This window comes from Microplitis mediator, chromosome 10 (assembly GCF_029852145.1).
Source record: "Microplitis mediator isolate UGA2020A chromosome 10, iyMicMedi2.1, whole genome shotgun sequence".
NCBI classification, from domain to species: domain Eukaryota; kingdom Metazoa; phylum Arthropoda; class Insecta; order Hymenoptera; family Braconidae; genus Microplitis; species Microplitis mediator.
The window spans coordinates 4,015,833-4,030,146 of record NC_079978.1 but is presented as its reverse complement, the minus strand read 5'-3'; the positions used below and the strand labels follow the sequence as shown (position 1 = coordinate 4,030,146).

The 14,314-nt window shown below is 32.4% G+C and overlaps 1 protein-coding gene across 1 annotated transcript in view; it reads left to right on the top strand.

Moving 5' to 3' along the window:
* LOC130675333 (bifunctional heparan sulfate N-deacetylase/N-sulfotransferase) overlaps positions 1-14,314 on the top strand; it is a 51,054-nt gene that overhangs the window by 16,389 nt on the left and 20,351 nt on the right. The window contains exon 2 of the mRNA XM_057480921.1: positions 3,607-5,019. Within this exon, the coding sequence (XP_057336904.1) occupies positions 4,853-5,019 (167 nt within the window). The 5' untranslated portion in view covers positions 3,607-4,852. The remainder of the gene's footprint in view (positions 1-3,606; positions 5,020-14,314) is intronic.

Sequence of the window (14,314 nt, the reverse complement as noted above, 5' to 3'; positions counted from 1 at the left end):
CTGTTTATATATGTATTTATGGATATGTATATGTATGATAGTAAATCATTGAACAGAACGTCCTCGAGACGCGCACGCGTGTCCACTCATCGCGTGATGAAGTTAACGATATGGACTCAATGTGCTTAATTAATCGATTGACACAAAAAAAACGCCCGGGCTTGGTAAAAGATATTAATTGATATGAAGAATTCTTTGGATTTATAAACGGGGTTATATTCGAGAGTGTCTTTCTACTTTCTTTCTTTCTTTTTCTGGCATTGCGAGGGTCTGACTATGAAGTGATGAACGTGACACACCACTTCAAAGTGATAATCCTCCCAGGGATTGCCGACTTACGAGTGTTCGAAAGAGTAGATAAGCTTCTAGACATGATGACTATTGGGCCGTATAGATACAAGCTTGAAAAGTCTTTTCGGTGCCAAGTCTCTAATTACTTTCGTTTAATACCTTCCAATATCGCCTATCTCTCGTTTCAAGCTGACACGTACGTACTTTTATTTTCATTTATTTCTTTTTTTTAATTGATAAAGCCATCTTGAATCTCCACAGAAAATCGTCCTTTAACTTTATCTCGTTTATTTATAATTTTTTCACGTAATCCACATTGAAAGTTTTAATGAAAATTTTACTTTGTCATGTTCAATTATAAAACAAATTAAAAAAAAAAAATTTCAGTTCAACTTGATAGTTTTTTTACTTTAATGTATAGATGTAAACTATAGAGTACTTGATTAATTAACGAGTCCTTATATAACAAGTCTTCTATCAATGACAGCAGAAACAACAAAGATAATATATATATCAGTGGTTTCACGATTCACGTGATAGGTCTGCCCTGCAGCAGGTTCTACAAGCACACCGTCATAGTAATCCGATTCCTTTGTGTCGAGTGGTTGATTGATTCCGTTTGCGAAACCCTAAACTCAATCGCCGACAATTTCCTCACAAGTATCATCGCATATATAGCCAGACTTGATTCATGAATCATGACGAACGACGAGGCTTACCGTAAATACACTAAACTCAGTTGCAATGTACAATTTTAATAGGATTGCCGATCAATCACGTGAACATTTGATTGTGCTACAAAATCAATTTCCACCGATCAATTATCTACATTTATACTGAGAGAAATTTCTTATTTTACTTAATCTTAAATGATTTTTGTTATAAAAAAAAATTGATGGTTTTTTTTCATCCCATCATACTTCTTCATCTCAGAGCTTTTCGACTTTTAAACGTTGACTTCTTTTCTTATTTTTTTTACAATCGGAAATTGATAGGAAAAGGACGTAGGAAGAGAAGAGCTGTAGAGTGAATATTGAATTCGATTGGGACACGACGACGCGTGCCCAACGGCAGAGCAATTTCCAGAAAGATAGAATTTGAATAAACGCTCTTTCTCTCTCTTTCTCACCAGCTTAGTGTGGTAGGAAAGACAAGGAGAAACTACGTGCTACATTGACAGATATTATATCTATATATGTATATGTATACATATGAAAAGGTATATAACCTATAAAGCCGTGGATCTTATGAATCGAAAATCTATCCACGACACTGAATTTCCCGGGATTATTGCCACGAGAACTAAGGCAAACATTAATTTCCTTTGCATTTATAAGAGATAGGGGACAAGATGGTGCTCAGGCGATGCACTTGTTAGATTAAAATTCAATGGAAAAGTCAAAACAAGATATAGCTTTCGCTATGAACAACAACATGTGATGTCTTTTAAAAAGGTATAAATATATATATAAATAAAATGGGCATCATCTGTATGATACAATATGTAATGCGAAATATAAATTCTCGGGGGAATTGGATTCACATCAATGGGACCATAATTTGAATATAGAAAATGCAATGTCTAGTTCGTTGAATCCATGAGGTGAAAAATAACGAGAAATCGAAAGATATGACATTTTCTTTTCATTTTATTTTTTTAAAATACTGATGCATTAACTCATCGTCTCTTACTACCCCAGGGAAATAATATGAAAATGGAATATTAAGATAGGAAAATGATTAAAAAATAAAATGATAATAGTAATAATAATAATAACCAATACGATAATGTTAAAAGTCTGTTAGACGAAATCAAGGAACGGCTTTATCGAAAATCATGTTGCTCAAAAATAAATGGAACAGAATCGATGAGTTAAAAGATGAGAGGACCGTCGGGAAATGAAGAGAAAGATGTGCTGGAGTATAGGACTTGGAGTAGGAGGATGATGATAGGGCGTGATAGAAATTGACTGCACGATAATCGAAGATGAGGTCCCAGAGTAGACTGGTCGACTGACTAGTACGTAATTAAATTCCTAGCACACCCAACATCTCGTCTTTCCAAAAGAGACTGCCACTTCCACTCTCTTTCTCTCCTTTCTTTTTGTCCTCATTCCGCAAGCTCGTTTTTACCCCAATCGGCAAGTTACTCTCATCACGAAAACCCTAGACGTTGATTCTTTTACTACCGATTTTTATATTATATACATACATATAGTTATTACAATATATATGTATAGTTATTTCGTTGCTCGCATCCATCTCGTTGAATCACTTCACCGGCTTACTATCTATATTTATGTATCAAAGAATAAAAAAGTGAAAGAAGGGTGTAGAGACCTGTGCCGAAAGATATCAATATTTTAGCTCTCGAAAAGTGTCAGGTCAGGTCACGTGGGACATCGTAAAGAGATGAAAAAACGTCAAAAATATTATTTATAAAAAACTTATATATCAGATTAGATATATGTTAATATTCAACTATTTATTGTTATATTTTATTAACCACAGTAAATTATTCCTTTTTCATCTCACCGACTCGTTTACTATCTCGTGGTAATTTTAAATTAAATCCTAATGTTTTTCATTTCTCGGACAAGACTAGATCGCACCACTCGGAAGAAATACACTAGCTCTTATTTGGACAGAGGTGGCATCGGTACGCGCACAAGCAATAAGTAATTCTAGACGAAGGGAGGACTTGATTAATGGACTTCTTGTCCGCTGAACACAATGTATGTCTAGTCGGTAGTACAGTACAGTGGGCAACTCATGAAACGCGGCCACACGGCCACGATGAAAAGACAAAATAGAATAAAAAAAATCTAAAGTAACTAGAAAAATAAAAATAATAAAATAAAAAAAATCGCTTCGTTACAACAGCAACGACGACGACGACCAAGACGCTATAGCGCAAGTACAGTCGATTAATTGTGGCTAGTAGTATATACGTATATACTTGTTTAACTACTTGCCCCGTGCGACTTCTCACCCTACTATTCCCACAAGTCTGTTATTGCGCGGCTGCTTAAACGATCTAGGATAAATTCTCGGGGAAAAATACCTAAGCTTTAAAAGTCAACTTTTTTTTTTAATTTCATCTTTTTAGTTGGTTTTTTTCTTCATTAAGAACGTGAGCCCGCAGCCCTGCATGGCTGTTTCGCGGTTTTGCAACATCGTTTGTATAAGGGAAAGAATGATTGTCTGGGATGAAAAATAATTGGACGGTATTATGTGGTGTTATTTATTTGTTAATACTTTTTTTTCTTTATCCAGGATATTTTTCTAATTTTTTTCTTCTCTCGTTTGTTGCAGGAAGAAGCGAGGTGTTGTGCAATTACACAGAGAATCAATCTGCGGTGTTCGCACCGCCGTCGAACGTTGTAAAAAAAAGAAAGATACGACCCTGAGAAAGTATTGTAGTACTACTACATTGAGTTTAATTGACAAGCAACACAGTAGTGATAGCACAACTAGTGGCCAAGGGGTAGTAGTGCCACCACAAATAAAAGTTACGACAGAGTATCGTAGCGGTAGGTTTAAATTTACGACTAGACAACTGGACCATCGCGGTGCTGTTACTATCACTACTGCTGCTTCTACTAGTGGTGGGGACGTAGGTGTTGGTGTGGGTGAAGGTGAGAGTGAGGGTGGCGGTGGTAGTTGGAAGTACATTGGAGTGTACCCCTTGTGCAAGTACCGGTAACGGATGGCCATATACCCCATTCGATATCGCAAGCCACTGAAATCCCCAAGTGGCCGCTGCCTCGCGTGACATTTCAATAAAATTTATTCTCCCACTTTTACTCAAGTCTATGTTATCCTCATGATATTTATTGTCCAAAGAATTATTGAAAAAATAAATAATAAATAAATAGTTGTAAAATTATATCTTTATCTATTAAATAATGAATTTTTCAATGACTTGAAGTGTCGAAAAAAATATAAAGTAGCATAGCATTAAAAAATTAATCTGGGAAATTGAGGCCAGATGGGTTAGAGAATTTTTTTAAACTGCAAAATGGCGGTCGTGACATCGCGACCGCGAGAAAATTTAATTGGAACATTGAGAAGGATAATTACTATCAATATGAGATGAAAAAAAAATTTTTTTTTCACAAATGAAACTGAAGACTAGAAGAAAATCAATTGTCTAAATTGAACTAGTATTTTTTATATTACTTTTATTTATACTTTTTTTATTTAAATTTTTTCGAGTTATTTTTTTGTACACTTTATTTACGCTCGAGAGAACTAGTAGAAGTAGCAACGAGGATGTCAGGGTCGAGTGGTTGTCAGCAGTCGTTTAAAAGTGCCATCAGTTTCACGGATCATTGAAGTCACTGATGCAAAATAGTTAGTTTACAAAGTAGACAACTCTCGAGTTTCGACTGCATTGTGTTGTATTGTATAGTATACATATGTATATTGGAGTATATATATAGATCTAATTGCATCACACGGCTGAAAGTCCAATTGAAGACTCCTGAGTAGACCGTCTGTATTTGAGAGAAAAGTGATATCCAAGACTACTACAAAGACTACATTATATGATAGCAGGATGAAGATATCCGGGGTGGAAGCAAGTGTGCCATTGCTCGGTGCAATGGCTCCTAGGTGTATTGTCAAACAGGCCACTGTTAAACGTTGCGTTGCCGCACTTCTCCTCGTATCGGTAGCCAGCATTTTTTACTACACTCATTACGTTATCAGCACTCCACTGTCCAGGTAAATTATCTCATTCTTGTTACAATATATGCGCCTAAATCTGTCTTTCTAAATATGTATACTTTAAATATATACTTATAAACTTGCTGTACGATGTATACAATAATTGCCGGCGCATGTTTTCAAATAGCATATCAAGAAGTAATCTGCAAGCTCAGTTGTTGAGCGCGACACGTAATACTCGCATCGATCAAGTCCCGTGAATTTTATGAGCTTATCGCAAATTTATTTTTAACAAACGAAAAAATGGGCGGATAAAAAAAAATTCTAATAAACCAAAGTTCTGATGACGATCAAATAGCCTCAGTAGACTTTACCATCAATTGCAAGCAAAGTATCATAGATATGATGATTATTTTAGTACACGCTGAAAAAAAATGGTAACTATCAGCATCTTGTAATAGGAAATGATTACCATCTGTATGTGATACTGATAATCATTATCATGCTTTTATGTTAACTATTTGTGAGTAAAACTGGACCTGCATGAATAATTACTTGTCCGTTTCTAGACAGTGTTCAATTATGGAGTAAAAACGCCCAATTTCGAGTAATTTTTAAACAAAAAAGAATAAAAAATAAAACAAATCGAATCTGTTTTTATTCTTTCCGTATTTATTTTGTTTTCGGCCCAGGTTTACTCTAAATTGCTGGGTAAATTTTATCGAAAAATTCTCTCCGTGTACTATTGCCGATAGTAATAGTTACCATGCAGATAGTAATATTTCTTATGCCTGAAAAATTTTTTAATTTTGCCTTCTAAGATAGTAATGATTATCATCACGGATAGGAGTGGTTACCATATAGATAAGAATAGTTACCATCTCATGATAATGATTATCACATACATATGATAATCATTCCCTATTACAAGATAGTGATAGTTATCATTTTTTTTCAGCGTGTATTAGTTTGCTGCAAATTTTATAGGTTTAAATGTTTATTCGGTAATTAATATATACGTAGGTTTGTGAGTGTTTGCCTCATCGTTCTCGCGGGAAATAGAGCTTTGGCAAGGTGGAGACGAGATGGCAAACACACGTCTAGTCGTTTGGCTGGCCGGACGTTGGATTTGAACTGCTGTGCTTGCCGCGAGCTCTTGCTGGTATGGCTACTACGGCAAACTTTTAGTTAACAAACTAGAGAATCGAGGCAAGCGGGTCATTTAGCGTAACGAGTTGCCTGGTACCTCCCACGGGTTTAGAAACTCTGTCAGGTTGTTATATGTATATATGTATATATGTATATATATACATATACATGTACGTATATATTGAGAGGAAAGTATATCTAAACTGGTACTGAATGTACACAAGAGTGGTGGAGTAACGGAGAGTACGGCCCTTTTCGAATGAGCCCAGAGTTAGTTTCATCAACAAGGACCCGATCCTCAGTGATGAGTTTTCTTTGGAAGCTGCCTCTGGCTTTGTGGGATTACCTTGATTTTGTTTAAGCTAAAAGGGTTTATATAAATATTAATTAATCCCGGTGGATTTATTTCGATATTTATATACACAGAGATCATTTTTCGTTCACAATTATCTTGAAAAGTTTGATAATTGACATACAATTCAAAGATAATGAGATTTCTTTGACAACTATTTTTTACTTATCAAAAAACAAAAAAGTTGGTTTGAACTATTCTGCTGCCCAATTTAAAAACACTACAGTAAGGGACAAATTTTTCAAAATCCGTTTTTTTAATATTTTTAGTTCCAGTGGAGTCTTGTGGTTCCAATTTTTAAATATAGTGAAACCTAAACTTACAACTAATCTCCTCAATAAGACATTTTATAGATAAATTAAGAAAAATATAGATAGCCCGAACTGGGAATCGAACCCAAACCATGTCGGTATCGCGCCGAGTGCTCTACCAGTTGAGCTATTCGGTCCTATATTATATTCCCTTTAATTTGATCTATAAGTTATTAAGCCACATCGTCCATCGTACGGTAATACACCAATTTTTAAATATAGTGAAACCTAAACTTACAATTAACCTTCTCAATAAGACAATTTATAGATAAATTGAGAAAAATATAGATAGCTCGAACTGGGAATCGAACTTCACATTCAATACATATTTCAAAAATTTTATTTTTGTCAGTTACTGTGTTTTGAAATTGTACAGCGGTATTATTTGCTAGAATGAGTAACACGAACTATATTTTACCCGGTTACAATCATCAGATCCTATTTAATTTTAATTTGTATTTCTAATGGAAAATAATAATCAGTTAATTATTCGGCGTTTGCTATCAATTACGATAATTTTTGTTGCGAAATTTGAGTAAATTTTATTCTCTTTTGTTCTCTTTGTATTATTGTTTTCATTTTACTTTTAATTAATGATTTGTGAAAGAAATTCTATATTTCATATTAATTCGCGTTGTGCTGAATTTTATTAAATTTGAGAGATTGTTACTACAGTTAGTAAATATGTGGTTTGTACAGGTTTAAATTATTCGATTACCGGTATTCTATATTTTTCGTGGTACATAAATGAAGTAAAGAATAATTTAAAAAGTTCACATTGTTTTTGAAAACAACAATCGATATCACAATAATAATTAATATCTGTGTAAAACGAGAACAATGAAAAAACTTTTTGGTACACATTGAGTTATAATTATAATTATACACACAGGAAAGTTATTATCAACAGTGCGGATTAATGTATTATGGTTATTTAATAATATACTAAATTCAATATAATAAACACGAGAGTTACCGGTGTATTTAAATAATATTTTTTTATGCTTCAATGCACTCTTATAATATGAAGTTTACTAGAACACAACATGTTACTTTCGCGTCGATGATTTAATTAACAAACTCTTTGACTTGATTTACTCTTTGCTTCATAAGAAAAAAAAACATAACGTTTATGCTTTTAGGTATTTATCTTTCAAAATAGAATAGTATAAAGTTCATATTTTTTGTCTGTCTATACGTTTATTGAATAATCACGAACAAAGTAAAAGTACAAGTCGAGTTATTTAATATATTGTATAACTTGTTTTCGCTTCAATCATTTTATATTAAATTAACTAATTGTACAAGTCGGGGAATGAAATTTGAAACATTTTTCAATCAGCTATTGCTGTAAAAAGATATAGCTGGCAAGTTTAATAATTTTGAGCAATTCATCAAATGTAGTGATTAATAGCCAAAAAAAGATGGTACATATTTTACAGACGTCTATATATATTTGACCAATGAAACTAGTTCAATTGCGAATTTCAAAGACGGCTTTTCTCGTCTCCGCATTTCTGTTAGACCCAGGGGAATTACAAAATTCAGGATGAGAGTACTTTCCCAGTTAAAGAGAGTGAGTGAATGAATGAATGAGAGAAGAAGTAGGAAGATAGATGAACGAGGGAGAAAAGCGAATGGAGAAGGAGTTTAGGTGAGTCCATGCTTAATTAGAAGAGACATATATAACTCGGAGTAGTCTCTGCGTACATCCTTTACCCTCTGACAATCTAACGCGAACCAATCTCAGGTCTTCACATAATCAGGAAAGGCGTGGAAACTTAGTTCATGATGAACGGGATCTATAAAACACTTTGCAACCTAATCTAAAGACGCTTGCCAACTTTATCCGACCCCAGTGTCATTTACCTTCTTCAAACATTATCCCTTTTTTTATCTTTTTATTTTCAATGTAGTTACCCTCGTCTTTTCACTATTCTTCTTCATAATACCTACCAATACATTATCCTATTTTTATTTTATCATTTTTCATTTAACAATCAGATTAAAATGGATAAAATAAAGTATCGACAGTAATTTTAATGTTAGTCTTTCATTAAACGGCGCTAGCCTGCGTTGGCGGTGAAATCAGGCCGGATATTTATCACACGCCCAATCACTATGCCAATTCAAGTGTCGTGCAAATGAATACTATACGTATGTTGGCATACATTGACAAACCAAACTCTCGGAATATAATCGGCCTCAATACAAAATACAACATATATACACTCGACTGGTCTCTCCCACTTTCGATACATACAAGTATTTCGCTCTATATATTAATATATAACATATACACACCTACCACAGTACTACATATTATACACAGAAGAAAAAAAATTCTCGACTGAAGGTAAATATTCGTAATTCAAGAAAATTTTTTTGGAGACCTAAATTTTCTCAGATAAAGTAGAAATCTTCTCCGACCAAGACGAATTTTTTTTAACCAAAACAAATTCTCTTGGCTCAAGAAAATTTTGACTTGGTTCCCGAAAACGTTTGTCTTCAAAAATTTTTTCTTGACTCAAGATAACTTTTTTTCTGTGTACATACTGAAGATTTTCATAACAAAATTTGTTGCATAAATATTTGATAGGAAAAACTATTCAATCAACTAGGTCAATAAAAAACTAAAAACATAATCCTTATCTTTCGCAAACATAATTTCGCAGTATCTCAAAGTTATTTCGCTATAAATAATACACACTTAATAAAAAGTTCTTTATTATGGGCATTGAAACAAGTACTTGAGCGAGAAACATTTAACCCGGGAATTGATGTGAGAAATATTGGATAAAACACACGAAACACGCGCCAGACCGGGAAATTGTGAGGAAGGGCACTCATAAAAAGTTTCGACTATTTCCGGAGCAAATGTCTATCGATTGCGTATATCTATACAAATATAAATATATATATAGATCATATGTAAAAGAAAATCATTCAAAAGTTAATGTTTTGAAATTTTTATTTGTTTATTTGATTATGAAATCATAAACACATATATAGGTCGAGCATATACATTTATTATTGCCTTCCAATAATAAACATACATATAAAGATACCGATATACATTTGAAAAATAATATAACCTATATATAAAAGTAAAGTGTTATGAGCTCAATAAGCTTAACATGTGTTATTGAATTGATTTTCTGTTCCTTCACTATCGCATCATATATGTATATATGAGAGGGGATGTGAGTTCAATGAATATAAGATGCTTATATGTTGTGTGTTATGGTTATTGTCTATGTAAATAAATTCAGCTTATAAATAAATAAATATATGTTTAATAAATAAGTAATAGATTCTGTACATATCAGGCAATCGGAAATCGCGATAATATTTTATAAACAAGTACGAATTATCATAATGTTTAAAGACGATAATAATGTAAATAATTTTTTTTTTTCTTTCATTTATAATTATCTCTAATACTTTATCGCGATTCGATGACGCAAATGTAAACCCACTATGCAGTAGTATTTGTAACGGTAATCAGACCACGAGATAGACCGTCAGAGTGACTAGGCTATCGCAGTGTAAACATTAATATGCATATTTATCGTTGCTTGTGATATATATGTATATATATACTTTTGAACGTCAGTTTCATATACAACCAACCCTTGAAAACACATATTTATTTATTTATTTTTTATCTTCTACTATTTCACACATATATGTGCACACTATCCCATATCCATTTCACAGTACAAAGTGTACCCGATGGGTCATTGGATTAATTGCGATGTCCATTGTGACAATATACTTGTTTATCTGATCAAACGTAACTGTCAATTCCATTAAATGGTTTTTCAAAAAAAAGAAGATATTTAAAATTCAATAATAAAATGTTTTAATTACTTTGAATATTTTTTTAGCGGCTCTATCACCAGAATTAATTGAAATAAAAAATTGTGCATTCATTGAATATTAAGTTTTTTATTCTTTGTATACGCTTTTAACGTGAGCGCACGGTTTTTATTTATATTTATACCGAAAAAAAATATTTTCTGCAATATCTGGGCAGGAGAAGGATCCTTCAACTTTCATAGCTCCATTGACTACGATATACTTGATAAAAATGATTGAGAAAGCGATTTTAATTGAATGAACCGTAAAACGATGAGATGCTGATATTTATATAATATAAAAACATTAGAACTACTCGACAGTCCGTTTTCATCTTGTTAAGAAATAAATGAGGCCAGATAACATCATCAATTCCAATATTCCGCAAGACGAACGCAATATTATATTTTTTTAATATTATTATTCTTGTTAATAGAAATTTTCCGATGTACTGTATAAATAAATGATCGAGATATTGATTGATTTTTAAAGTTTTGTAAAAGAGAATTTTTAAAGGGCAGAATGATGACTCTAAAGTACGCAATAATGTTTCGGTAAATGTTTATATAGACAGTCGAGGCAATCGTACGACAGTAAACATACGTGAGACATTAGAGTAACAAACAAATGCGCCTGAGTGCAAGCAAACGAAGTAAAGTGAGATTGTATGTGTTGGTCGTTTAGGTGCACGATGTCCGCCGTCTATGCACCACTAACATTAATGTGACCCCTACGGTCGCATCTGAATGTTTGTGGCTGAGTGACGACTGGCAATGTATGCTGCTAATCACGTTCTCGTAGGAAATTAACTCCTGGTATAATTGTACAGTACAGTCACTCAAAGGAATCGATGAGGAACATGCAATGTGCATTCATTTTGGGTCTAATTATATTTATCACTATCTGTTATTGCAATCAATTTAATTAACTATCAAACAAACCATTTCATATAATTCTCCTATAAATATTTTTGATTGTAGATTTAGTTCAGTCATTTAATTGGAATTTAGAAAACTACGGGTAAAATTCATTTGGAAAAATTGTTGAAATATTTTTGGAAAATTCGAAGAATTTTTCAATCAACGTTCAAGTCTTTAACGTCGAAAGTTTTTTGCAAGGGTTGAAATTCGTTTGTTGAATTTTTTCGCAATGAAAAATATTTTGAAATGTAATTTATTAGATCGATCAAATTTATTTTTTCAACAATTTCTGCGAGCAAATAAATTTTAAAAAATCCATTAAAAATTAGACTGCGAATAGTCAATACAAATAGATCAAAGGGCAGAGAAAAGTAATTAAATTTTGTTAGAAATGAAATTTTTTTAGATTCGAAAAAAAATAAAAAAAAGTTTATTCATAATTCAAAGTAAAAAAAATGTAACAGATTGTGGAAAAAAATATATAAAATTTATTAAAAACAAAAAAGAAGACGAGATTCTCGCAATGAAAAAGAATGAACAAGTAAAAGCCATACATATGACTGGTAAAGTCAATATAATTTTTTTTTATTATTCTATCAATAGTGTGTATTGATGGTGAGACTCGTGGGTGGGTAAAGTGTGTACGCAGCTAGCCAGCGTATCAGAGAGTAATATACAGATATACATAAACAAGTATAGTCATAATGGAGTGAATAAAAAATATGGCAGCGGGTGTGGGAGGGAAAAAATCTAAAAAAACTAGTAATAGTGAGTGAGATAGAAAAAGGCTTTTTTCCAATGGACGTATACCGCACGGCCGAACGATCGCGCTCTATTGATTAGAATTCCAATTATTGGCTCGGACTGAGAGGTAGTAGTCCTTTTTCATATATTGTTTTTTATTTATTTATTTTTTTTTTCATTTTTTCATTTATATATTTTATTTTACTTCCTTTTGTTCGCATTCTATCATTTTTCCTCTCTTATTCCAAAACACTACCACTCGTTATTTCTTCTGTCTCTGAATTCGATATATTACCTTAATTTTTTCACCAACGTGTTCACATACGCACTGTAATCACGTTTTATGTTGGATCCATTAGTAAAGCTTGATCACGGTGATGATTGTCAAAATAAAAAACTTTAATAATCGGCTTACAACAATAGCGTGACTTTGATTTTACTCCTAATTCCAATTCCATTCATTCATTTTTTTTTGTTTTTAGGAATCGTTAATTGTTGTAATAAACTCTCTAAACCACAGAAGCATATGAGAGAAAAAAAACAACGTTAAATGAAATATTTCCTGCATTTATTAATATTTATAAATGTATGTATCGAGTAATAAACTTTGAAATTAAACGAAGCGTCAACAATTCTGTTGAATATTTTTAATCATACTGCATGAATAGCCTGAAAGGAACTTTGTGCATTGAATATTGATCAAAGACTTGGCATTATTCACTCCTCCTGCACTCCTCGCTCTCTTCTCTCTTTATTGTTGTAGTCTTATATGAGCTTTCGATAGGAACGGAGCGAAGAATCTGACATCGTTCAAATTAGAAGTGCTTTTAGACTGTATGACAAAAGCTCTTTTGAACAGTGTCATGATACTGTCTTTACTATTCAGTTACTTTATATCAGTCCACTATTTAATATTGTTATATTAAAAAGGTAATATTAATTTATATTTCTCCAATAAATCGTTTCATTGACGACCAAGTGTCTTTAGCAGTTGAATTATAATTAAATCACTTTGAATTTTCTGTATACTTTGTAAAACGATGTTTCTTTTAGTCTAAGTGTCATTAAGGGCTGTAAGAATTAATCTTGAAGACGTAATGATCGTCGCATTTATATCACTAACGATACATTAATTGCCCAAATTAAGGTGATTTGCCGTGCAGATCGCAAGCTCATCGCCCGTCCGTCCTTCAAATCCCTTCGATCGTTTCCACTCTCTCGCTCCCATGATAATTTTCACGTCTCACAAACATAATTGGATATCACATCAATCTTCTTCCTGTCTTATTACAAACGTTATACCAATAATACACGGGGCCATTTGTACGGCAATTTTGTACCAATCAACGCAGACTGTTGATTTAAGACATAATTATTATTATTATTATTATTATTATTATTATTTATTTATTCAATCGTTTTAGTTTTTTTTGATTGGCTTTCTAGTAGATTTCATAGAAATCTATCTTTTGCATTTGCCCTCATGGTGGAATTTTCAAAAAATTTTGCCATAATCTATCATAATTCATCGAGTAGGTTCCAAAATTACCATTGGTTCAAAAGTTTATATATGTATGTATGTAAAATAACGCGCCTTGTTGCGACGATAGTGGCCACAATTTTTAACGGATCTTAATGAAATTTGGCACACTTATTCTATGGACAATTATCACGGTTAAGTTCGAAGATGAGCAAAATCGTTCAACTAGTTTAGAAATAGTGGACACTTGAAATTCCAAAAATAACGAAAAATCCTACTTTTTCAGCTTTTTTCGTAAATAACTTTTTAACGGGTATATCTATCCTTATTATGTAAAAAGTACTTGATAGCTGATAAAAAAAAGCTATATTTTCCTTTTTTTATTTTTTGTTTTACGATAATTGTTCCACTTTTAATAAGGGTTCAAAGTCACATAATTGACTCGTGTGTTATGGTGATAATGCCATTGTATATATCTTTGAAAATTTTTTATGGGTGATTATTAAATAATATATATATATAGAAATCTACTTCT